General features: G+C 36.9%; 1 protein-coding gene across 1 annotated transcript in view; it reads left to right on the plus strand.

The window, feature by feature from the left end:
* The window catches only part of TRDN (triadin), a 216,100-nt gene that overhangs the window by 133,531 nt on the left and 58,294 nt on the right, over positions 1–24,275 (plus strand). Inside the window, exons 18-25 of the mRNA XM_088161865.1 lie at positions 6,245–6,277; positions 6,383–6,415; positions 7,606–7,632; positions 13,085–13,132; positions 15,789–15,812; positions 17,840–17,890; positions 18,427–18,477; positions 23,585–23,635. Coding sequence (XP_088017991.1) covers positions 6,245–6,277; positions 6,383–6,415; positions 7,606–7,632; positions 13,085–13,132; positions 15,789–15,812; positions 17,840–17,890; positions 18,427–18,477; positions 23,585–23,635 — 318 coding nt within the window. The remainder of the gene's footprint in view (positions 1–6,244; positions 6,278–6,382; positions 6,416–7,605; positions 7,633–13,084; positions 13,133–15,788; positions 15,813–17,839; positions 17,891–18,426; positions 18,478–23,584; positions 23,636–24,275) is intronic.

The raw sequence follows: 24,275 nt of genomic DNA on the forward strand, positions 1-24,275 counted from the left end.
TTTATACTTTCCTTAGAGTAGTCTCTGTTTCAGGATAATACAGAGTTAAAATAATTTCCAATATTTCCTTTCAGATCACTGTGTGTGTGAAGGCACTTGTACTGTAAATGAAGCCTTGCTTCTTTTGTTGTCACCAGATATTTGCTGTGCATCAAACTACTTTTGAATTGCTAGCACAAAGACAGCACTACTTTAAGAGCAAGGCAGGGGGAGCAAGCTAACTACAAAAATGATTTTTATTCATACATGAAAGTAACAATAACGTCAATAAAAGAGGGTCAAATTAAGTGCAATTCAAAAATCAGAGCTAAAAAGATTATAGAAATGTCCACTCTTTCAAGAAAAGGCATTTTAAGGTACTTTGTTCTGAGGCTGGGAAACTTTCTTAGCCCTGAGCTTGCTTAATGATTTAAGTGCACTTTTGGCTAGAATTGGGCCCAATTTCGACAAAAATTTAACATATTTTTAACTCCATCTTGAGTTCACAGAATCACAGAATCACTAGATTGAAGAGACCTTCAAGATCACCGAGTTCAACCCATGCCCTAACACCTCAACTAAACCATGACACCAAGTGCCACATCCAATCTTTTTTAAACACATCCAGGGATGGTGGCTCCATCACCTCCCCAGGCAGACAATTCCAGTACTTGATCATTCTTTCCATAAAAAACTTTTTCCTAATATCCAACCTGCATTTCCCTGGGCACAGCTTAAGATTATTTCCTCTGGTTCTGTCAGTTGCTGCCTGGAGAAAGAGACCAACACTACCTGACTACAGCCACCTTTAGGGAGTTGTAGAGAGTGATGAGGTCACCTCTGAGTCTCCTTTTCTCCAGGCTGAACAACCCCAGCTCCCTCAGTCATTCCTCACAGGGTTTGTGTTCCAAGCCCCTCTCCAGCCTTGTTGCTCCAGTGTCTCAACATCCTCCCTAAACTGAGGGGACAGAGCTGGACACAGCACTCAAGGTGTGACCTCACCAGTGCTGAGTGCAGGGGGAGAATGACCTCCCTGCTCCTGCTGGCCACACTATTCCTGATCCGGGCCAGGATGCCATTGGCCTTCTTGGCCACCAGGGCACGCTGCTGGCTCGTGTTCAGTCAGCTGTTGATCAGCACCCCCAGGTCCCTTTCTGCCTGGGCACTGTCCAGCCACACCATCCCCAGCCTGTAACATTGCAGGGGTTATTGTGGCCAAAATGCAGGACTCAGCACTTGGATTTATTAAACTTCATCCCATTGGACTCTGCCCATCCATCCAACCATTCCAGGTTTCTCTGCAGAGCCTTCCTAACTTCCAACAGATCAACACATGCTCCCAGCTTAAATTTGTCATTCACAAATTTACTAATGAAAGACTCAATACCTTCATCCATGTCATCAATGAAAATATTGAACACATTGGACAGGCCCCAGCACAGACCCTGAGGGACACCACTGGTGGTGATCCCAGCTGGATGCAGCACCATTCCCCAGCACTCTCTGGGCCCAGCCATCCAGCCAGTTCCTAACCCAGCACAGAGTGCTCCTGTCCAAGCTGTGGGCTGCAGCTTTTCCAGGAATGTGCTGTGGGAGACAGTGCCAAAGGCCTTGCTGAAGTCCAGGTACACAACACCCACAGCCCTTCCTGCATGCACCAGGCGGGTCACCTAGCAAAGGATTCAAGGGCATGCTTAAGCTTTATTGAATCCAGACTATCACATACACTATGGATATAATTATCTTTCCAAGCATTAAGGCTTTGGAAATGGTACCAACTTCACGAGAATGGGAATAAATGGGCCTCATCCAGTTCATTGCTATCATTATGAAAATGCCACTTGATTTGCAGGGGAGCAGTGATGGATTAGACTTTTCCATAACGTGTATGCTTATATTACATTTACAATTTATGATGGACAGTTTTGATGCCATTGCTTTCTGCTTATGAAGAAAAGTTTCCAACCAAATAGATCTGAATGCAGTTGCATTTCATTCAGGCTTTTCTTTCTTTTCTTTACACAAAAATTTTCTCAGATATTTCCCAACAAGGAAGCAGATTTCTAAGATGTTGATACAGAGAACTGTCACCTGCTTTCCTTTCCTTCACAAAAATCCATCAGCATGTGTTTCCCTCCTCACAAGATGATAATATATAGAGGAGTGAGTATATGTGTGGCATGATTTCACAACGTAAGAGGTTTCTTTGGCGTGTTCTTATTCCAGGAAGAAATGTATTTGTACAGTTCATGATCTTTATAAATCAAAGTGTAAAACAACAGTGAGATTTTCTACAATGATCTAGAAAGTAAGAATAGCAGTGAAATATAGAAGAACACATACTCATTGGGAGCAGGAGAGCAGGAAAAATCTAGTTTAATGCAAGACTTTCTCATGTGGATTTTCTCAGGTCTAACAACGTGACTGAACTCATTGCAATATTTCCCTTCAGCAGAAGGGACTAAAGGGATCTCCTCTTTATCTAAATGCTTATATTCACAATATTTTTAATGACAGGATATCTTGGAGAGCTTTACTACTCTGTCTCATTTGATTTTAATTAACCAACATTATATGAAGGTCTGAGAAGCCTTATATGTAGCTTATAAAATGAAGATTAAAAAACTGTAAGACCAAGCTAACTTTTTGCTGAGGATTTAAGTATCTAAGACACTGCATAGAATATGACAACAGTAGGCTTCACTGAAATATTTGTGGTAAAAGATAAACAACAGTACAGAAAGCACCATGCAGCTACTGAGTGCAAACAAAATGGTGCTAGTTAATTAACATGTGGTGCATCCCACACAACAGCATATCCACTTGAAATGTAATTTATTTAAACTTTTCCAATCTGTGTCATTCCCAATACAATTTTTTTATTTTCCTGAACCATTCTTGGACGTGAATGCTTTATCTGAATTAGAAAATAACAGGTGCACACACACACACTCATGCATATGTGCACATAAGAATATCAATTATAACAGGAAATCAATTGTTCTTTCCTGTCAGGTAGCAGAGGGTCACACTTTTTGACTATCTCTTCTGGTACTAAAGATTAAAATACACCTCAGCAAATTTGCCAGCCTAGATACTTTTCAGCACTATTTTTGCTTTAGGGAATAATGTGGCTTAGGGTGGAGCTACAGAGACAGGTTCAGGTTTTCTTCTGTCTCCCACCTACTCTGTATTGCCTAGGAGTATGTCACCAGTAATGAAGCAAAAACCACATTTGTATGGTTTTATGGGCATGCTATACATAACTTTGACAGTTTGCATAACAAGAAAAAAAAAAAGCCATTTCTTTAAAGCATCAGAGAAAATAAAAATGGTAAAATGTCAAACAAAATCAAATCTCATTTCCATGCATGGTAGAAAAATAATACATTACTAGAAAAACTTCCCTGAATAAAAATATGCCGTACAGTTTCTTACACATGCAAAAACGGTTAAATATTTAAAAAATTACAAAAGGCATGGCAAATGTCTAATGTGTTTACAGCCGACAATAACCTTTCATATGTCATGCTAACTACTTGAAAGTACAAAAAAAGTAAAGAATAAGACATTGAGATCAAGCAACTATAACTTGTGGCAAGCAGGAAAGAGCTAGGTCTGAAATTTCCTGCAGTTTATGGCTTGTGCAATGAAGTTTTCAGTTCATTCCATTCAAATATCAGGATATGAATCACCTGAAATCTCATATCATGTCAGATTTCTCAGAAATAATTGATGTCAAATTCTGTTATTCATTTTTATAAATTTTCTCATGGAAAAGGATTTTATTTCATATCCTTCTGGAAATAAAATTATTATGAAAGAAGCACTATAGACCTTCCCTAATGTTTGCAGTTTAAGGGGAAAAAAATTGTGAAATAAGGCTAAATAAATTGATTATTTTATACTTTGCCAAAACACTTGCTGATGTTGCTAGGATCATTCTGTTCCCTGATCTCCTGAGAGCTGAGAGAATGAGAGAAAAATAATTGCTTCAGAACCACTTAATACGTAATTACATTTCCTTTAGCTTCCAGGAATATGTCCTGAGCAATAGTTAAACAGAAACCCTCACAATATCAGTGAAAATTATAATTGCCAGAACAAGTCCTAAAATATCTGCATGAAAGTAGAGAGTCTGAAGAGCACCAAGGCTACACAAAACCAAAGCTGCAGATGTTGATGATTAAGAGCATTGAGGCAGCCAAAGCACTGAGTCCTAAACTTCTGTCCTCTTAGCTTTTGCTATATTTTTCCTCCTTGACCTGTACTAGAATTGCAACCCAGGGTAGGATGCCATCAAGAAAGTACCTTTATTCAGGCAATAAATGCCAACTTGCTCTCTATTTCCATCACTTTTTCATATTGCTGGGAAAATGACAACCATGAGTCTTTTTTTTTTTTAATGACACAAATCTGCTCCATGATAATATCCACTTAAATTTTATTTCTCAAAGCTTCATTTTGGAAACTGCATTTTTCTTTGAAATATATATAAGATGATTCTTCAGAAAGATTTAATAACTCAGGCAAAAAGGACTATTTTATTTCAGATAGAATGGAAATGTGTTGTTTGATATAAGATTTTTTGGGGTGCAAATATGGAGTAATGACATATTTTGTTTAAAACTTAATAATTGTGATATTTAATATCAGTTTATCCTTCCAAATATTAATTATTTTAATAGTTCTGCATGAATTATATGTCTTTTATTTGCTCACTGTGTAGTCAGTATTAGCATTGATTGCAAATTAATATTTATTGGAAATATTCATATTAATGTTGTTGATAAACATATTTAATTTTATGTTGGCAGTTCTTGTTTCCTTTTTTCATATTCAATTGAACGATATATCACATCTATGAATAAGGTTGCTTTTGGTGAGGGTGCAACATTCAGAATCACTTTGAACATAGATCTTTATATCTTGATTCTAGAGTGGAAACCATTTAAATATTAATGTTGCTCAACTCTATACCTCAGCTTTAATACAAATATAACCTATAAAAAGCCTGGAGAAAATACAGCTACTGGTAAGCAATGAGCTTGCATTTAAAAATATTTGCCTTGAGTCCTGTGGGCAGTTTTGAGCACCACAATGTAAGAATATAAAGTTATTAAGGAGCATCCAGAGGAGGACTGTGAAGATACTTAAGTGTCTGGTGGATAAATCATATGAGCAGTGGATGAAATGACTTGGTTTGTTCAGCCTGGAGGAGACTGAGGGGAGACCTCCTTGTGGTCTGCAACTTCCTCACGAGGGGAAACTGAGTAGCAGGCACGGATCTCTTACCTGGTGCTGACCAGTGACAGGACCTGAGGGAATGGCCATGGAGCTGAACCAGGAGAGCTTGAGGTTGGATATCAGGAAATGTTTCTTCCCCCAGAGGGTGGTTGGGCACTGGAACATGCTCCCCCAGGGCAGTGCTCACAGCACCAAGCCTGACAGAGCTCAAGAAGCATTTGGACAATGCTCTAAGGCACATGGTGTGACTCTTGCAGCTGTTCTGTGGAGAGTCAGGACCAGGACCCAATGATCCTTGTGAATTAAAGGATACCTTGACTTAGAACTCAATAAATCCCTTCCAACTCAGGATATTCTATCATATATCTTGTGATCAGGTAGCTCAGATACCCTTGAATTTAGGAAATGCTCCTGTGTGGACACAAACTTGCATAGCACAGCCTTTCCATATGCTGTTTAAAAGCATCTCCAGACAGAAGAAGCTTAACTATTTTTTTTGCTACTGTGAATGTCAGCACTGGCTGGTAGATGTTGTTCAGTCTATATCTGTGGCAGGCTGCCCTGCTCCTTCTGTGAGGGGGTGTTAAAGCACATTCTTGCAGCATGGGAAGAGGTATTACAGAAACTACTATAAAATGTAGGTGTCCTGAAACACATATATTTGGGTTGCAGACCTCCATTTAAACCATCCTGACGCAAAACTGCAGCTGTTTTAACCTACACCTTTTCTATGGTTTCCTTTTAGCTTTATTATAAAAGATTAATCCTTTGCTCTCCCTTATTAACAGCTAATCTGACCCTGCTTATCCAGTGTGAAAACCACTGAAGAAATTGATTACAAACATAAGGCTTTATTTTGACATATTGGAAAGCAGAGAAGGATTCACTGAATTGAGAGTCCATAGGAATGTGTCACATCCAATGGCCAATAATAACATGAATAATGATTGTCCAAAGCAACCAAACAAAGCTTTACAAGAAGAGAAATGTACACTTTACTTTTTATTTTCTTTTTCAGAACCACATAAAAAAGAAAAAGTAATGGAATCTGGTGAATATTTTCTCCTTTTTATTTTACTTTTAAACTATCCTAATATTTTAAATTAATTATTGTCAGAAGTCAATACTTGATACTTTTAAAAATTTGTTTTTGCAGGCAAAACAACAAAGAAAGAAGCAAAAGTACATGGTAAGTCCTGTAAAAGACTGAGTTTTAGAGTCTCATTCATCTGGTTTAATTTTCAGTTGAGACAGTATTAGATAGAGGGATAAAAAAAATAAAGCCATGAATATAATTTTGCTGGTTTAATTAAAGCTAATTAACTTAAACAATCGAATGGATGTGGAGCAACCATTCAGTCTTCTGGAACTGAGATCTAATTAAACGTTGAGATGAACAAGAGGGAGAGAATTCTTTATTTCAGCTTTTAAAAGGTTTGTCTTTTCAAAGAAAGTTACAGCAAATGATGGAGAAACAAACATAACATACAAGATTCAGGATGTGTAGGAAAAATGGTAAGCTGTTTGATTTTTTTTTATGCCAAGTGCCCATGCATTTTGCAGCCAAGTGCTCTTATTCCCAAGTGGAATCCACGTCTCCATTTTAACCGAATTTGGGAGAGCATAAGGATTTTCTTTTTGCAGCCAAGCTTGATGATTCATTCATCAGATGACTCTGTTTTCTCAGATAGAAATTCAGAGCAAGAAATACCTACAGTATACAGACAATTTGTAGAAAAATGAATCTGTCCTTTTCTATAACATAAAAACCTGTCATAGTGCTTCAGAATGAAGGTGTGAATAATGAAAAAAAAGAGAAATGTGGTAATTAAATTAATTTGCATTTAGTTAATGCAACTATGAAGAATAGTAAAGAAATTAAACTGAGAAAACTTATATAAAGGAAGACTTTTGAAACTGGATCCTCCTCTGCATCAATTCTAGAAGTTTCAATAAACTCAAAAAAAAAAAGAAAGAAAAAAGAAAAAATTCCTAGCTTCTGCAAATCACTGAAATTGTTAAAAGAATATTTCTATTACATACATTTCATCTGTGTTTAATATATGCCCATTCTGGCGCCTAATTTACTCGTTGTCTCATCCTCATACTTGAAAATAGCAGAGGTACTGAAGTTCCATATATAACTTATCCATTGGCCTTGTTTTTCATTGCTTTTATTCTGCAGGTTAATTAGTCATCTGCCATGAGACTATCTAAACAAGCAACATATGTGTGTGTCAGTTTCTCTCTACATAAAAAATGAACTGCTCTGCATAGATAGGTAGCATAATGATGAAGGGAAGAGGCTTTAGGATCAATTTTAATTTCTTTATTCATCTATGCAATTTGTTTCTATGAATGTTTTCTCTTATTTTACAGCATCTGTGGAAACTTCAAAGTCAAAAGGTGAGTAATCTGATTTGTTTTGAAAACTGAAATGGAAGAATGCTGCTCTTTACTGTAATGAAAATAAACTTCTTGTGAAAAAAACTTTTAGCTTTTATTTAAAACAGCCTTTTAAAATATAATGGTGTCTTCTTTGCAGCATCTCAAAGCAGGCATCTTTTCCTAAAATTTTTTGACTAACTGTAATTCTCCAACGAGATGAAAATCAATTTCTAATCCTAACTCAAGCCATAAGGCTTTTGTGACAGGAAGAAAGCAGAAGTAACCAATCTTCTACATAGACATGACACAAAACAGTATTTCACTTTTTACCAGTCTGACTGCAAGACAAACCCAGTGACTGAACAGCTGTTTTCTTTATTGAGTCTAGGGAACTTTTCAGGAAGGTTTGGTGCAAGAGTTTTTGCCTACCTTTCATACATGAACTGGCAAAAGGTAGGAGGTGTGAGAGCATCAATGCTTGCTCCAAAGTTTGCTCCTTTCCACAAGGCACAGGGAACTGGGACTGGTGAGAAACATCAAGGACATAAATTCAAGCTGAGCAAATATAGCAAATATTTAATTGTTTCACAATAGTGTCTGGTTTTTACATACCTACATTGTAAATTACTAACTCCAAATTGCCTTCAAGAACATTACAGATTTCAGTTGTAACTTAAAAATCTTAGTCCATGTTTATTCATGTCAATAAATGCCATACTTTTATAAGCATCCCCTTTCAGACAAATGGGGAAAAAAACTTTCAGGAAGTTCAGTTAATTAAGGATAAGTAGAAAAAGTGGATTTCCATTATGTAATATAGGAATAATTCTGTTATTTCTGTTGTCAAAAGAGCAGTCTCACAACTGAAACTGTTGGCCTCAGCCATCTTAGTTTTATCAACCTAATATTGAACCTGAAATTGCTCCCCAGTGTTTAAGTAATGGAAACTTTGTTTTATTCTTCATTAAATAAAAATGAGCTGATCTTAGCTCTGGGGTAATTGTTGATTTCTTAAAAATTTCTTGTTATCAAGTCGTCTAAATTTAACTTCATTTACTAAATTTGAAACTCAAACATAGCCTGTACTCCAGGGGGAAAATCATATTCATTAAATATTACAGCTGTTCCTTTTGCCTTTTAGTAAGAATCACAAAGGAATGTTGTTATTTTCTTCTATATTCTTTTGTTATGCAGACAAATTCTAGTACTGTTTAATAGCAGTTCTTTAGTAGTGTTTAACCTTTCTCTAAGTCTGAAGAAAAACATTGCTTTTCAATCCATATTTCTTTTTTCTACAATGTTGCTATTTATTTGTTTGTTTCTCATTTTGCTGCTGTTAGTCCTTAGAGACTTAGCAGCTCTCTGGGCACAATGTGATTTTCAGTATTCAGTAGGTGTTAGAAAATGTAAATTTTTTTTAAGCATATTCACGGAAGACAAACAATTGTGTTCTGAAAAAAAAGCAAGGCTTTTGATGAAATTCTCTTCTGTAGTAACTAAAAAAAAAATTAATCAGCTGGCATAGAAAGAGGTTTGGGCCATTCCCACTAGCCTGTACTTCTTATGAACTATCAAACTCATATGCAGCTTTCTTGCATTTTCTCTCAAGCCACTACAGCATGTAATTTTTTCACTTCTTTATATAACCAAACAGTTCCTAAACCATAACATACACCTCTTAGGTTAATGATTTATTGATATTTGTGATGCCACAATGAGGAACCTCTGACCTCAGAGTTCAGTGAGTGAAATGTTTTTTGTTTCCAGTGAGAATGATTTATTTCAGTCTTCCATCACACTGAGCAAATATCTCAAAATAGCTTCAAAATCAGTGACATTTTGGAATGCATATTTTTGATGTGGATGCTAGTTATGCAACCTGACTCTTTTGGGATAAAAATATTCTGACAAATTTGATTGTAGCCTACAACTATTGAGACTGCAGAAATATTTGACTGATGAATTGCTCTCCTGGCCACTTTCAGCATAAAGCAATATCTGCTGAATTGTCTCTTATTTGTTTCCTAAGGACTTATGATGGAATCAGAGAAACAATTATAAATTGCCCATTTGATCTACATTTTGCCAAATTGTCAAGAATTTTGCTGAGAAATGACAAAATATATGTGGGAATATTGCTCCATTTATTTAATCAATTTTTTAAACTATATTTTACTGAAAATATGGATCCCTGATGAATTTCTGATTTTACCTTCATGTGCATTTATTTTATTTTGTATTGTTTCATGCAGGGGTATAATGGGTTTGGTTTAGGATGGAGGGTTGTATTTCTTCTTTATTTTTTTTTAATTCCTGCCATTCTGCAGAGGAGAAAATTATAATGCATTACAACATTCATGTTACTTAAGTCGTGGCTAAAAGATCAGCTTTTCAAATAGGGAATACCTGGAACAGGGTCATTTTTCACAAAGAGATCATCTTTCAGGCTGCCATTCAGAAGTGGCAAGAACTTTGAGAATGCCCAGTGGATGGGATGACATCTTGACCTACTCAGAAAACTTGTCTCTGTTCTGATAGAAACAGACACAACCACGCCTCCTGAATCTTATTTCAAACACTGACTCTACATGGACAGGCTTCCTATTTATTCATACAGACTTTCAAAGTGACAACTATTACCTTGTTGATAAAAGACCTCTCAGTATCACCAAAGTAACTCATGCCTCTCTTCCAAAAAAGCAAAGGGAATAACAGAATGTCCTGTTTGTCCTTCCAGATACTGCTCTGCCATGTCTAGATGAACTTGGCAGTCCCCAAAAGTTACTTAAGCTCTGTTCTGTCCCAGCAAGTTCTTCCTTACAAGCACTCACTCACTCACTCACTCACTCACTCACTCACTCACTCACTCACTCACTCGTGGAAGTGGTGTTGCCTTACTGAATGCACTGATATCCAGGATCCTGTTAATTGTACTGCTTGTTATGGCAGCCTCGATGTTTCTCAAGGATGGATGGCTCCTTTATGATAACCACACTCATGGTCTACCACCACCACATACATTTGATGACTAAACACCTGATTTTCTTAGAAAGCTGTATTGCTCTTCTAGCCTGCAGTTCAGTATCCAGAAAAAATACTTTTACTCAATTAGTGTTCTGGCTTTCAGAAATTTTATGAACCAGAACTGCTTTTATTTCAGCTAAAAAGTATAAAAATGCTTTGAAGAAAACAATAGTTCTCAATAACTCATTTAACTCTTGTCATAGCTGCTTTTGCAGTTTTAATGCTAAAAATATATTTTGAAATGTGTATGGGACAGGTTCCTGGTGTCCCTTTTCATATGTTTCTTTCCACATTCAAATAGGCTTATTCTTCAAGGTATTGACCACTTCAGTGAGCATTTTAGAAGCACCATGATCTTGATTTGCTCAGTGGCAGGCTCAGTGCTCAGATTCATCTTGGCTTGTCAGTGTCTAGCTCATGGTTAGTATAAGTAGTACTCCTGATCTGGGTCCAGGTAACATGGATGATAATAGCAGAGGTCTACAATAAATATTAAGGGTCTTTGGTTCTCTTTGTCTTTCTCTGTGCCCATGAACACCAATAAAAAATTAGGAACTTGGATAGAAATGGAATGGAATCCCTTTTTTTCTTTGAGGATTGAGTCAGACATATTTTCAACCTAGATTTTATTTTCAGGAAAATTGAAGATTATCTTCAATAAAATAAGTTCCCTGAGGTAACCAAGATACAGAAGTGTAATATTTCACTGTTTACACGGAGCTTGCTCACAAACACCTGCTCACATCACAGGGGAGTAATTGATGCCTCTGAGTGAGTTCATCCCACTCAACATGAAGCATTTCATCTATTCATACCTGACTTCACTAAATCTCAGATTCAGAAAATCTGGGAACAGAAGATCATTCCTTTGGTGCCCAGCCCACCAGCAGACATTGCAGACAGGCCATAGCTGATTAACCAAGCTGATCTGCTTGAGCCACCATGCCCAGCAGTTCCAAAATGCTCTTGAAAGAGTGTCCTGGTGGTGCCCCTGAGGCCAGACTTGCAGTCCGGGCAGCAGGGAAGCAGTGAACACACATGGAGGCACTTCAAAGGTCCTTTGAATTCCCTGACTGCCTCAGGATATATAATGATAAGAGAACATGACCCTCAGAATTTACTTTGTCTCCAAAAGCTAAACTCTTAATTTTCAACTGTGATTTGTTCAAATAAAATGACAGGATGAAATAACAAGCTGAGAGGTTGTTATATGTGCTAAGGACCCCAAAGCTGCAAAGACATCTTCTATACCCATCAGAACTAAATTAATTTTCACTGTCCACTTTACATCCTGCTACTTATGCTGATTGTTTGCTCTTTACATTACTTTCAAACAATGACAGCGAAGCTTATTTTCTTAATGCTGCATTTTTTGTCTCAAACACTGAAAGAGGAGAGGCTTTTAAATTAAAAGAAGGATTTTATTTAGCATAATAGTTTTAAATATTGGCTAAAAAAGTTTGGTTTCACAGAAGTGTTGGAAGTGCTATTTACAGCTTAATATGTAAACTTACAGATTTGAAATATTTCCCTAAATAATTCAATGAGATAAGAACTATATAGGTTGTCCTAAAGATATAATCTTGTACATCACCAAACCTGCAGTGTAAATTGTCAGAAACTATGAAAGATACCCATATTTATGTGAGCAAAGTCTAATGATACTCCTTCCTGCACCATCTCTTCTTAGACAGTTTCATCCTTCATATCCCTTGTGTCCCAAGATATGTAAATGAATTTACAAACTGTGCTTGTGAAGCTTGTGACTCAGCAGTTGGATCTGTCCGTGCATCCTGCCCTGGGCTGTTACAGCTGCTTCCCCTGGTGCCAGCCAAGGCTGAGCAGCCCTGCTGCATAAGTGCTCTGGTTCTTGCTTGCCCACAGAAATCTCAGCTCTCAGAAGGAACAAGTTAGATGTCATAACATACAGTCCATCTGTGGCCTGCCACCTTCACTGAGACTGACCACGTGCTTAAAACTGAGAATATGGGGCAAGGTTTTGCTGTGTCACAGGTGCAGAGTGGAGGTTTCTGCTGGAGCAATCAGAAAACCGTGCTTCCTGCTTGCTTTGGTCTCTTCTCTGTTACAAAATGCGTGCTGCAGTTTAGCCCCTCTTTCACCTGATATCACAGAATCATTGAATGGTTTGGGCTGGAAAGGACCTTAAAGATCATCTAGTTCCAAGCCCCCTGCACTAGGTAGCCCCACCTTTTGCTTGATCCTACCTAATATTTATTTTCTGAAAGAAAATAAGAAAAGAAATCACTCTTCTTTCAGACAGACAAAAAATATGTTATGTATTCGTATCTTGGTGGGGAATCTCATGGTTACAAATCTTTGAAATCTTTTGACTGAAAATAATGTGTAAGCCTTTAAGAAGAGCTTTGTTTGATGTAGCAACACCTTTGACTAGAAATCTTATTTAAACTGTATCTTTTATTTGCAGCAGGACTTGAAAAAAAAGAAGGAAAAGCAACAAAGGCAGCAGTGCAAGGTAACAAAACATGTTGGAGTTATCTCTCTTAAAACACTATGGCACAGAAAAAATAACTTGAGATTCAGAGAGTTGGATGACAGCAACCTTTAAGTCCATTGGTTCACCATTATTTTTTCAGAGTTCTGCTGTGTTTGTCAGAGCAACAGGGAATTTCTACTATAAAAATGGGCTTTGTCCCACTTCCACAAAACTGCCTCCCCAACAAAAAGCTTCAATAGACGGCTGCCCACTTCAGATGAAAGGTTCTGTGCTAGGACTTAGTGTCCCACTGATCTTGCAAGAGGTTTCTGCCCCTGTAGCCTGGACGGGGATCAGCCTTTGCTAGTCAGTCTGAGAGAGTAACTTCCAATGAAGTAAAGGGGCAGAGTCCCTCTGAAGTCAGCTAAGTCAGCTGAGCTGCCCTTCTGATCCCAGATGAAACATCACCCCCATGAAGAGCCACATGAAGATTCTTTGTTCACTGCAGAGAATCTCAAAACCTTTTGAGACCAGACCCTGTAGAAATTTTTCACAAAAATCTTAGGATTGGCATGGATAAGGCATGAGTGGGAATGTCTGATTGGGAACACCAGAAGAAAGACTGCAAAAACTACATATTGATGGCACATATTTCAGAGGGACACAAAGTCTGTGTCCAGTGTCCCAAGCCAACGACAGTAGGAATATTAAGGAATAGTCATATCACAGCCAAAACAAAACTCAAGCCACTGAGTGAACACAATAGAAGGATCGATGCCTTAAACCATCTAAAGATATGCATTTTCCTATTATACACATTTATTTTATTATTATTATTGTTGTTGTTGTTGTTATTATCTTCAGCATTATATACTTCATACTCGTTTTTTGTACACTGGTTAAAAGCAATCCATTCTTTTTTAGGTTAGTATAGTAAGAAGCAAAGTAATAAAAGGAGGGTCTAAATCCCCAAAGCTTATTAGCTCAGGTTTCCTTTATGTGATACACTTCCTATCTGCCTACTGAGGTGATTTTTGTATTTATTCATCCTCAAACTGTCAGCTAGAGCCCTGATGATGAACTTGCCAGTAACCTTTAGTATAAGGTGTAAGATATGTTTATTGGTGTAGCTTTGGTCAGTCGAGCTATTATCCCTTTCTTTTCTCCAGTTTCTCAGCTTCAGCTTTACTCAGAATTACTCAAGCCAGCACAGACACCCTGCAGCAGCTGTCAGCTGCTTGGTAGTTGTCATGGAAAATGTTATAATTAGGTGGGCCTTGGCCTAGATTTCAGTCATTGTTCGGCTGGGTATCTCCACATTATTTTCCATTGCCACACAAGTGCTTCTCCAGACATCTGTACTGTTTCCCCTCTTTTTGTCTGTCTCATGCAGCAATGAGTCATGTGGTTGCTGTAAGATTTGTCCTTTCTACAATGTACCACCATTAGTTGGGGTTTTATCTGCCAAGCATTTTAACTGTGTCATAAAGAGCACAGACTGAGCAGTACAAAATACAGTTTCACATGGTTGGCATGGAGCAGTGTTTTCTAAACCACAGGTTGTGATACCCAAGGAGCTCAAAAGAGGGACAAACTGTTTCCCATGACAGCAGTCAGCAGCAGCAGCAGCACTGTCTCCCCACGCCAGCACTATCTAGTCTCTCCAAGTCAAAGGAATAAGAGCAACATGTAATGTCTGTCACAACTATTTCTGCAGCTACTTCCCAGTGCTGGCAGCATCTCAGTTCCTCTGGTGCACAGAAGTGAGCACAAACACTTTCACACATCAATTCTCTCTGCTTCTCATTTCTGCACCCTATATATATGCAGCTTCTGCCAGCATATTGATCGCCCCAAAGGCAAACAAGAAAAAAAAACCTTTCTGGATGATTTTTTAATATTACCATGTACTTATATTACTCACAGAAGACCACTTTGCATCAGGATGCATTTCAAAAAGTAGAGGGTTTCAGTCCTGATCAAAATCGAGACTTGCAATATAAGAAGAACAGTATAAGGAGACTTGCAGGAAGATCTGGAGTGTTGGAGGCTGGAGGATTTGCTTAGCAATCAGGACATAACTTCATTGTTCAAACAGAGGTTTTAGTGATTGTTGCAGCTCTGACCTCAAATCCCCACATCTGGAAATGGGCTGAAAGATTGTAGCAACATCTCAGTTCAATGGTCTTTTATTAGTTGCAAAATTAAACTACAGATAATATTTTTAACTGTTAAAAGATGAGTAAGAGGGCATTTAACTTTAACTCTTTGGCCTATTTGTTTGAAAAATGTCATGAGCAAATATCAGATGGTTTCCAAGAAGTTAATGTCTGGTACTGAGAATTAATATTCAAAAGAGAGGATAAAAAGGTATTTTTTTTTTCTAGTGGTATCCAATAGTACTAAGAAAGAAGCCTTGCCATCAGTTAAAGACGATCATATCAGGCTAGGGGGTTTCATGTTCTTTGTGTGTGTGTGAAAGGCAATAGGTGGGAACCATGAACTTTATTCACATACTCTGTCAAGAAACAGTGGAGGTTCAAGATGTATTTAAGCACTTTAGGTCAACATACAGTTAAATACATTTTCATTAGTTGATTACATTTTAAAAAATTTCCCATTTGAATATGTATTCTAACGTTTCCTTTTTCTTTTCTCTTTTCACTTTTGTTTTCCTTCCCTTCTCCTTCTCTAGATAAACCAAAGATGAAACAAGGAAGTAAGTTATAGTTTTACTCATTAAAATAACATCTTCCACAAGAGTTTGGGTAACTATACTCTTAAAAATGGAGGTGTACAACAGCTTTAATTTCTTACAGGCAGGCTTCTGAAAGTAACAGCTTTATGTCATGCTTTAAATACTTATTTTGGCTGGAGCTGTCTTCACTGTCTTCTTTTTTCTGTAGACACTACTGCACTGAACATGAAACCTCTTGGGAATTTTTCATTAGGCATGAGCACAGAAGGAAAAGTTTTTCAATCTTCCCACTGAATTTTATTTCTGTTTGCAGAGTCTTCTGTGTTTAACTTAATATTTAAAATTTGGATTTTTATTTTATTAGGACTATGAATATGTCTGAATATGTCCACCAAATATGCCTACAGATATCTGCAGTAAATTGTGTATTTTCTCATTTTGAAAATAAGGGACTGAATAATAAATTGATGAGTACAAAACATGAAGGTCAAAGCAAGAGAGCAAGAGTGGTTTCTGAAGCAGATGTCTGAGGTGTAGTGAGGAATAGAAGAGACACCTTTATTTCAATAAAATTGCATTTTTGACCTTGCTCTACATATTTCTGTCTCAAGTCTTCTCCGTTAAAAATTATATTGTATGGAAGTATTGCCTTTTTAGAAACACAATGTAGAAGGAGAAAAGTAATGAAAAATTTATCTCTTGACATCAGTCTCAACAGAAGAGGACTTTCAATGTCAACAGTAAATTAGGTTTTCCCACTTGATAGCTATTTCTAACATAAATGAAAATTTATTATTTATGGATTCCTTCAATTCAGATTCCCCTGGACCTCAGTTTGTCTTAGTCAGAGACAAATACTAAACCACAAACAAGAAGCTTTATTGATATAATGATAAATTACTATTGGACACAGCCTATGCATACATAATAAAAGAGACAATTTGTGAAGTGTGTGTCATTAAGGCAGTAAACAATTACTACTAAAACTACCTACTGTAGCTTATACAATTCTCATATCTATCTACTAAACACAACCTCCATCTCCTAAAGACAAACTCCTCCTCATCAGAAGTCTTCTTATCCTATGTATGTGTAGAAACCAAGAGGGTCTTCTAACAGTTTGTTTAATATCTTCTGGCACTGAATTATTGCTGTTTTTCAATAGAAGGAATTTTTGCTTCATATGTGATGGAGAACCTAGTATTTTTAATTTTTTTTCCAGAAAACACCTGTTAGCATTTCTCAGATGGCATGTACAAAACAGTTTAGTCAGCAGTCAGATGGTTAAATCACTTAAAATGCAGGATGTCAAAATCCAGGTCCCTGTTCCTTTTGAATAGACTGTTTTGGGACAGTCTTATCTGCCTTTTTAGTTTTGTGGTGGAAAGCTTTGGAGACATTTCATCAGTCCAGAATAATGATCTCACATTTTGTCTGAAACAGAATTCTTCTTTTCCATCTGGTGCAAATTTCTTATACTTTTTCCAGGGGACTACCCTTACTTGAGGAATGCTGGTATGGCCCAGCCATCTTTACCTGTCTGTAGGCAGATTCACCCACCTATTTGTCACTGCTACGTTGCTCACTCACTTTGATCAGCATCTGGCCTTCAGAAAAGAATAGATCCAATAAGACCCTTGGCATTGCTCAGCAAGAATGGGCAATCCCAGATGAGGGATGTAGGCCACAGTCATCTCCTGTGAGTCAAAAACTCACTTTTGCTTTGGCAAAGCATCAGCTCTGACCCTTCTGGTTAAGAACACTGAAAAGCTGTCCTTGTCTCATACATAAATTGAAGGTTGCAAATTTTATAATTAAATCTACAATAGTTAATCCACAAAACACATTTTGTGGACTCAACTTTCTCAATGATACCAGAGAATTTTGTATAAATCTTACTAACTCAATTTTAACCACATCTTCCAATATATAGTTTTAGTCTCTTGCACAATCTATATGCTTCATTCTCACTTCTGGTTAAATCTCATTGTTTCACTCAGTTGTGGTTTCTGACTCTCACTTTATTGGTGTGACTAATTCTTTTACAGATCCTGGAAAAGAGAAAGAATTGAAATCTCCAGCTGCCACAAAAAATAAAGGTAACATGGCAAGATGAATTTGTATATAACTCTTATACACATATGTAAGTATATATATATATATATATATAATTTGTATACAACTGTGCATTAAAAAAAACCAACTTGGAATGCATTGCCATTTCAGTTTTTAAAGTATGATTTACTTAAGAAATTGTAACCCTAATACTATTTCAGAAAATTTACTATGAAACTTAATTGGCATTACCTGAATTAGAAGTGCAAAGAGAGCACTGGTTACAATAGTTATGAAAATTTAGAAGGCTAAACTCAGAATTTAGGAACGCTTGTTAACATTTATTACAAGCTTCAAAGTGAAATATATTTAGAGTTCTTTGTTCTATCATCAAATTGAAAAAAAATTGTGATTTCACTTTGTAAGCATGCTAAAACTGATGAAAATTAATTTTGTACTATACATTTAGCTGGTATCTTGTATCAGTGAGAAACCAGCAATTATTCAATCAATCATTATCCTAGAGGCATTAGATGTTAACTGTTTAACACTCTAGCTTGAAGATTTTTTTTTTTTACAGACCATGCTAAAGAAAAGGAAGGAAAGAATCCTACATCTTTAAAAGAAAAAGGTAAGAATACATAATAAAATATAGGACTTGCTAAAACCACACAAAGTAGTATGAAAATGCTAATTTTTTAAGCAATCATTATCAGTCTTCCTCATTATAAATTTTAAACAATCAAAATTTAATTAGTTAAAATAGTCCACAGGATCTATAGCTTTAAAAGGGTGGGGAGGGGGGAATATAAATAGAATACATAGAGACAATTAAATTTCAGAGTTCTCAAAATTAATTAAATTAATATCATAAACCACTCAGTGTAATAGTCAAGAATCTTGCAAAGAAGGTCTGAACAATGCCAAGTCTTTAATAGGGGCCTGTTAATAAATTCTGTGAAACTGAATCATTTCACAGATGTGTGAACATAAGAGGAAGAAAGTAGGTTTTATAAGCATGACTGGGAAAAATGTTTTCTGTACTTTGTAAAAGTTATAGCTAAAACCCCAGAGTCAACCAGTCATCCAGTCAACCATCTGCAACGAGAGGTAGTCTGAATCTTTCTTGTAGTCCTTATCTTTTTTTTTTTTCCAATTTGATCAGAGTAGACAGTTAACTCAGTTACATATCCTTTCATCAGTTGTTTTATTCGGCTCTTTTTACACATCTTCCTTCCTTTCTAGATATAACTTTATTTGGAAGAAGTTACTTATGGATAAGTCTTATTTGACATATTCAGAATAATAAGATCTGCCATATATATAGTCAAATTAATATTTATTCTAAGTTATAGTCTATAACTATTATAAATCTATAGCTACATATAGATAGATATGGTCTGCAATATATAAGCTTTAGTCTATAACTATTTCAAGTTACAGTCATTCTATGCAATTTCAAAAAAGAACTAAATGAAGAGGTCAATTCAAGCAGTATTGAAAGATGACAAAAATATATAAAGCAAAGGAGGAATATAGACATATTTTCAAAATCCTAGAAGCTATTTTCACAAGAATCACAAGAATCACAATGTTGGAAGAGACCTTCAAGATCATCGAGTCCAACTTGTTTCCTGATACCTCAACTAAACCATGGCACTGAGTGCCACATCCAGTCTTTTTTTAAGCACATCCAGGGATGGTGACTCCACCACGTCCCCGGGCAGATCATTCCAGTTTTCACTCACTCACTTCTTTGTTGAAAAGTTTGATTTACATTATGGCAATCTGCAATTTCTATGGTGCATATATTATTCTGTGTGTGTTCTACTCCTAATCCACATATGCCCCATTTACACGAGCTTGGTTATCTGGACCAGAACTGTATATCCAAACTCCATGGAGTCCTGTGGCCCTCTCCACAGACTCCTATGATCTGTGTCTCCCTGATGGTGTTGTGCTGGAAAATTAGAAGAAGCACTTGAGTGACAACTCCGCCCCCTCTTTCCCTGCATGGAGCATGTGCATTCAGCCTGCTGCTCCTTTCAAAGGATTACAGAGAGGCAGGGAGAGGAGAAAAAAGAGAGGGCCCAAAACTTTCTTTCTCTTTAATAACAGTTTATTTTGAGCAAATGAGCAGTGGTTTGCCAGCCCTGAAAAAGTTTCCGTAGTGTGTCCTTTGCTGAGAGTGGCCACAACACTGCTTTTGGTCTCCTGTGCTCATGTTTAACATAACAGCAACTTCAATTACCAAATTATTAGTAATTAAAGGTCCTTCTAACATGACAAAGGAAGCTAGACTTTCTCCACCCAGCCTGAAGAAAAGAGCAGGCAGGGATTTCTTTTAAGTGTCAATACAGCTGAAAACTTGCTGCCGAATGTATCTGTAAAGCCATCACAGGTTCCTGAGCTCCTGCAGTAGCACACATGTCCAGCCCAGTTGAGCCTGTCCCTCAGATCCTGAGAGCTCTTGCTGATGCAGCCACCACTGTTTCCCATAATAGGCATCAAACTGGCATAGTTCTGTGCCTGTGCCAGAAAATGAGGGTGCTGATTAGTGAGCTCAGGTGAAAATATATCTGCATCAAAGACTGTAGGAACAACTTATAAAGCTGTGGGGAGAAACTTCTAGAAATCTTGGTGCCTTTCTTAGCCATGTATTTTCTTATTGTGTTATGGATTACTCTGCTGCCTAAACATGTTTCTAACATTATTTGTCCCCTATTTCAGACATTGTATCTGCCCAAACTATAGTTCATAAATTAATCAAAGCCTATTAGCATGCCATTCCTTCCCTTCTCCATCACCTCTTCAAGCCTAGTGAGTGGGCCTTTGTAAAGGGTATTGACCAGGTCACTGGGGACTTCTTTTTACTCTTTGCAACTTGGTGTTTAGCAATTTTTTTCTGAAAGTGGATCTTTTTGGAAAATACAAATATATCAAAGGACACAGGAAAGTAAAGATTTTTAAGACTGCATATAGTTTCTAATCATGTATCTTGGGAGTTTGTTACTATTCATGTAAACTAAATAAAGGAACACTTCTAGACGAAGTGTTAAATACTTGTGGTGATTAATGTGAGTCTGGCACCTTATGCAATAAAAGAGATATCCTCACACCTCATTCTCTTTGAAGGATGGGCTGTTTGAATGAACAAGGAAGATGTCCATACCAAAAACCTTACCCTAAAGCAGGCTATTTTTCATAAACTGAAGCATAGTGCTTTTATTTAAAGCAGAAAGAGGAGAAATAAATCCTTTAATCTAGAGTTGTTGCTGGGATACTCTATAGATCATAACCCTACAGAGTTACTTTATCTATTTTATGAGGTGAATAAAATGTCTTCATTCTTGGAGCCTGATTTTATTGAGAGTAGTTAAAGAGAACACTGGAATAATAAGTTTTCTACTTCTTAGTGATACAGGACATCTCAAGACTCTGTCTGAATTTATAACTGGCTTTTCAGCTCTTCCCTGCAGTAAAGAAGAGTAAAGAAGCCCATTTGTACTCACAAATATAAAAACTGATTTTCTGTTGACATAAGTATATTTAAATCATTTGAGGCCAGTGAAACTCTAAGGTATAATTTGCCACATGGTTTTTGGTTAGGTATCTTACTCAGCTAACAAGAGTAGAAGTTCATTCATCCGGAAGGTGTAACAGTGGTACTAAAAGTTCATAATATTTCATATATTACTCCTCATTTAATTTTTCTAAGATATTTTCATAATTCTGAGTTATTAAATTGACAGCATTTTCCTGTATAGATAACATAAATTCATTCTCACCCTGTGTTCCATTATTTATTTTCCAAAAAATGCTTTTTTTTTTATTCTTTGTTTTTGACATGTTTTGGGTTGTCTTTGAGTATTTTCTTATGTCATCTATGTGTGGATAATAAGCCTATTTATTTTTATGCACAGATTGATAAGGGAAGTAGTGTGTATTTCTTTCTTGCCATATACGTTATAGTATACTGTCATTAAAGAAACAAATGGGCTGATTTGCACTTTCTATGCAATACTTGTGTTTCCTTTAAAGTAAAGGTAAAATGAAATAATATCTTGCCTGTGGCATTTTTCATCTTAACTTGTAACATACGTTTTTTCCCCTTAAAAATGGAGTTATATTGTGAGCAGTAGCAATTCACATTTCTGTCTATTTCCATTTGTTTATTTGTCATTGTCATTTGCATGAGAACTATATCCTGAGGATGTCACATTCTGCTGCTATTTCATCATTCTATACCGTCTTCCTACCCTGACCTAGCTTGCCCCCGGAGTAGAATGTGGGAGGAAAGCATTATGGTAGAAGCTGGCTTTAAGCCAGCCTTATGTTTTTCCCCTTCTGGGACCAGTATGGAAGTGGTCAGTTGAGAGGAGAAGTTTGAAAAGTCCTCAGTGAGTACCTGTTTAAACTTCTGAAAATGAAAACCTGCTCTCTGGAGGAAAAGCAGAACTGGCGATCTCAGTATCCTTGGCTCAGAGGATGGGGAACGTGGTGCACTATGTAAAGTGTCCTGCACTGAAAGTTGCATCCAAAAGTTGTAAGAGTCAACAGTGCTGAACCTTCTTTAGGAGCTATATATTACAGGAAATCTGAAGGAGATCTGCTATATGGATGACAAAAAACCAGCATGAGCATATGGCACAAAACCAACAAGGCCAAAGATTTGTGGCTGTGGCTGCAGGAGTGGCTGCTGATCACTGAGATCACCAGTGTGCCCAGAGTGAAGTGGTCAAGTGGGGCAGCTTTGCCTCAAGTCTTTTAGTATAGTCGACATAGAGGCTACTTCAAAAGGCTTCAGGCTTCACGCTGGAAATTTTCTCTCAGTCCCCTGAAGAAGACTCCACCTGCTGCTGTGAAGATCAGGCTCCTAATTTCATAACCTATCCTTGTGCAGTGTGGTTTCTCCAACAGCTTCAGCGTCCCTGGAAGGGAATTTTTTCTGTTACAACTCTCACTTAAATCCAGATGGATAAGTGGGATTGCTTCCTGTACCATGGCAGCCAGGAGGATGTTCAGAGTTAAAATTATTTTGTAAAGAATCCTCTTTTAGCTTTTTCTGTTTTACTAAAGATTTGGTTTACTTTCATTTGGAATAAATGGCATGTGTTTTTCTAGAAGCTTAGGTGCTATATCCTGTCAGATGGAATGCAACTGGGTCGATTTACCATTCTCTCACTCAAACCACATACATTCATAAGCCTATCAAATTATTTCTTCACTTTGGAAAAAAACTGTTTTCTCCTAATTTCCCTGATAAATACACTTAAGATGTCAAGACACTGTTGCTCAAAAAAAAAAATATTTAAACATTAGTATGCTTTTCCTGTGCCTGCTGATCCTGAATGCTTATTCCCTGAAGAACTGAGGCAAAAGATATATTATTCAGACAGAGAAAGCAGAAACTGTCTTCATGAAGTTTTGGATAAGACCCAAAAATTCCTAAACCTGTGTCTTGCTTGCATTTTCCTCTTCTCCTTTTGAATGTCTCTCTTCTATGTGGTCTCTACAGACAATCACCAAAAGCAATTTCTATTCTTGCTTTTGCTGCTAACATTATTACCTTAAAAATATGAGACAGTCTCTGGAGAGGGTGTAAAGAGAGGTCAAGCTTGCATCTATTTATGTTCACATTTTCAGTCTTGGTTTTTAAATATTTATTGAGTTTTCTTTCAAATGTAGAAGAGTAGTCCTGTCTTCTAAGTCTCAGAAACATAATTATCTCCCTACAGATTCCCTGAAAGGAAAAAATCCCAAGAATCCGGAGACCTTAAGAGAAAAAGGTAAGTGAACAAGTTAAGAAATACAGACCTGAATATCAGAACAGCTATTCAGTCTAGAAAGAGCTCTTCAGGAGGAAAATGGAAGTGTGGAAAACCAAACCCATCCTGGTTCCTGTTTAGACTATTTTAGCCATGATATTGATTTAACAATACTTGTGCTGTACAGATCCCAGTAGGATTCCTAGAAATCATCCGAGTTTCTTTTAAATGTGGATATTTGAATTTGTATTGGGAAAAAATTCTTGTGGGAAATACTAAAATTTATTTTTATACCACTTTTGGATGTTAGTTTGTCAAAAATGAGTTACGTAAATCCCATAGTGGGAACATTAGTGAAGGGAACTAGATTAAATCTGTCCATGAGGCTACAGCTCAGGAATGTGGATGTCTGAGATTCAAAATGATTGAGGCTACTGACAGATCCAGGTGTTTGAGGGTAATTGTTATGTCACGATTTTTTCTTAATTTGTTGGCAACGTGGGCATACATCTCTGTCTCTAACCCTTTCAGTTGCAAGACCACTGCTAACTGTTCACACAGGGGTCATGGGTTGCTTGATAGCATCTATTTGGAGAAAACCCTATTTGCTGCAATGTGATGGTATAGAACATTCTCTTTCTGGAGAGTACTAAAAGAGCTG

This window comes from Sturnus vulgaris, chromosome 3 (genome assembly GCF_052056855.1).
Source record: "Sturnus vulgaris isolate bStuVul1 chromosome 3, bStuVul1.hap1, whole genome shotgun sequence".
Taxonomy (NCBI): domain Eukaryota; kingdom Metazoa; phylum Chordata; class Aves; order Passeriformes; family Sturnidae; genus Sturnus; species Sturnus vulgaris.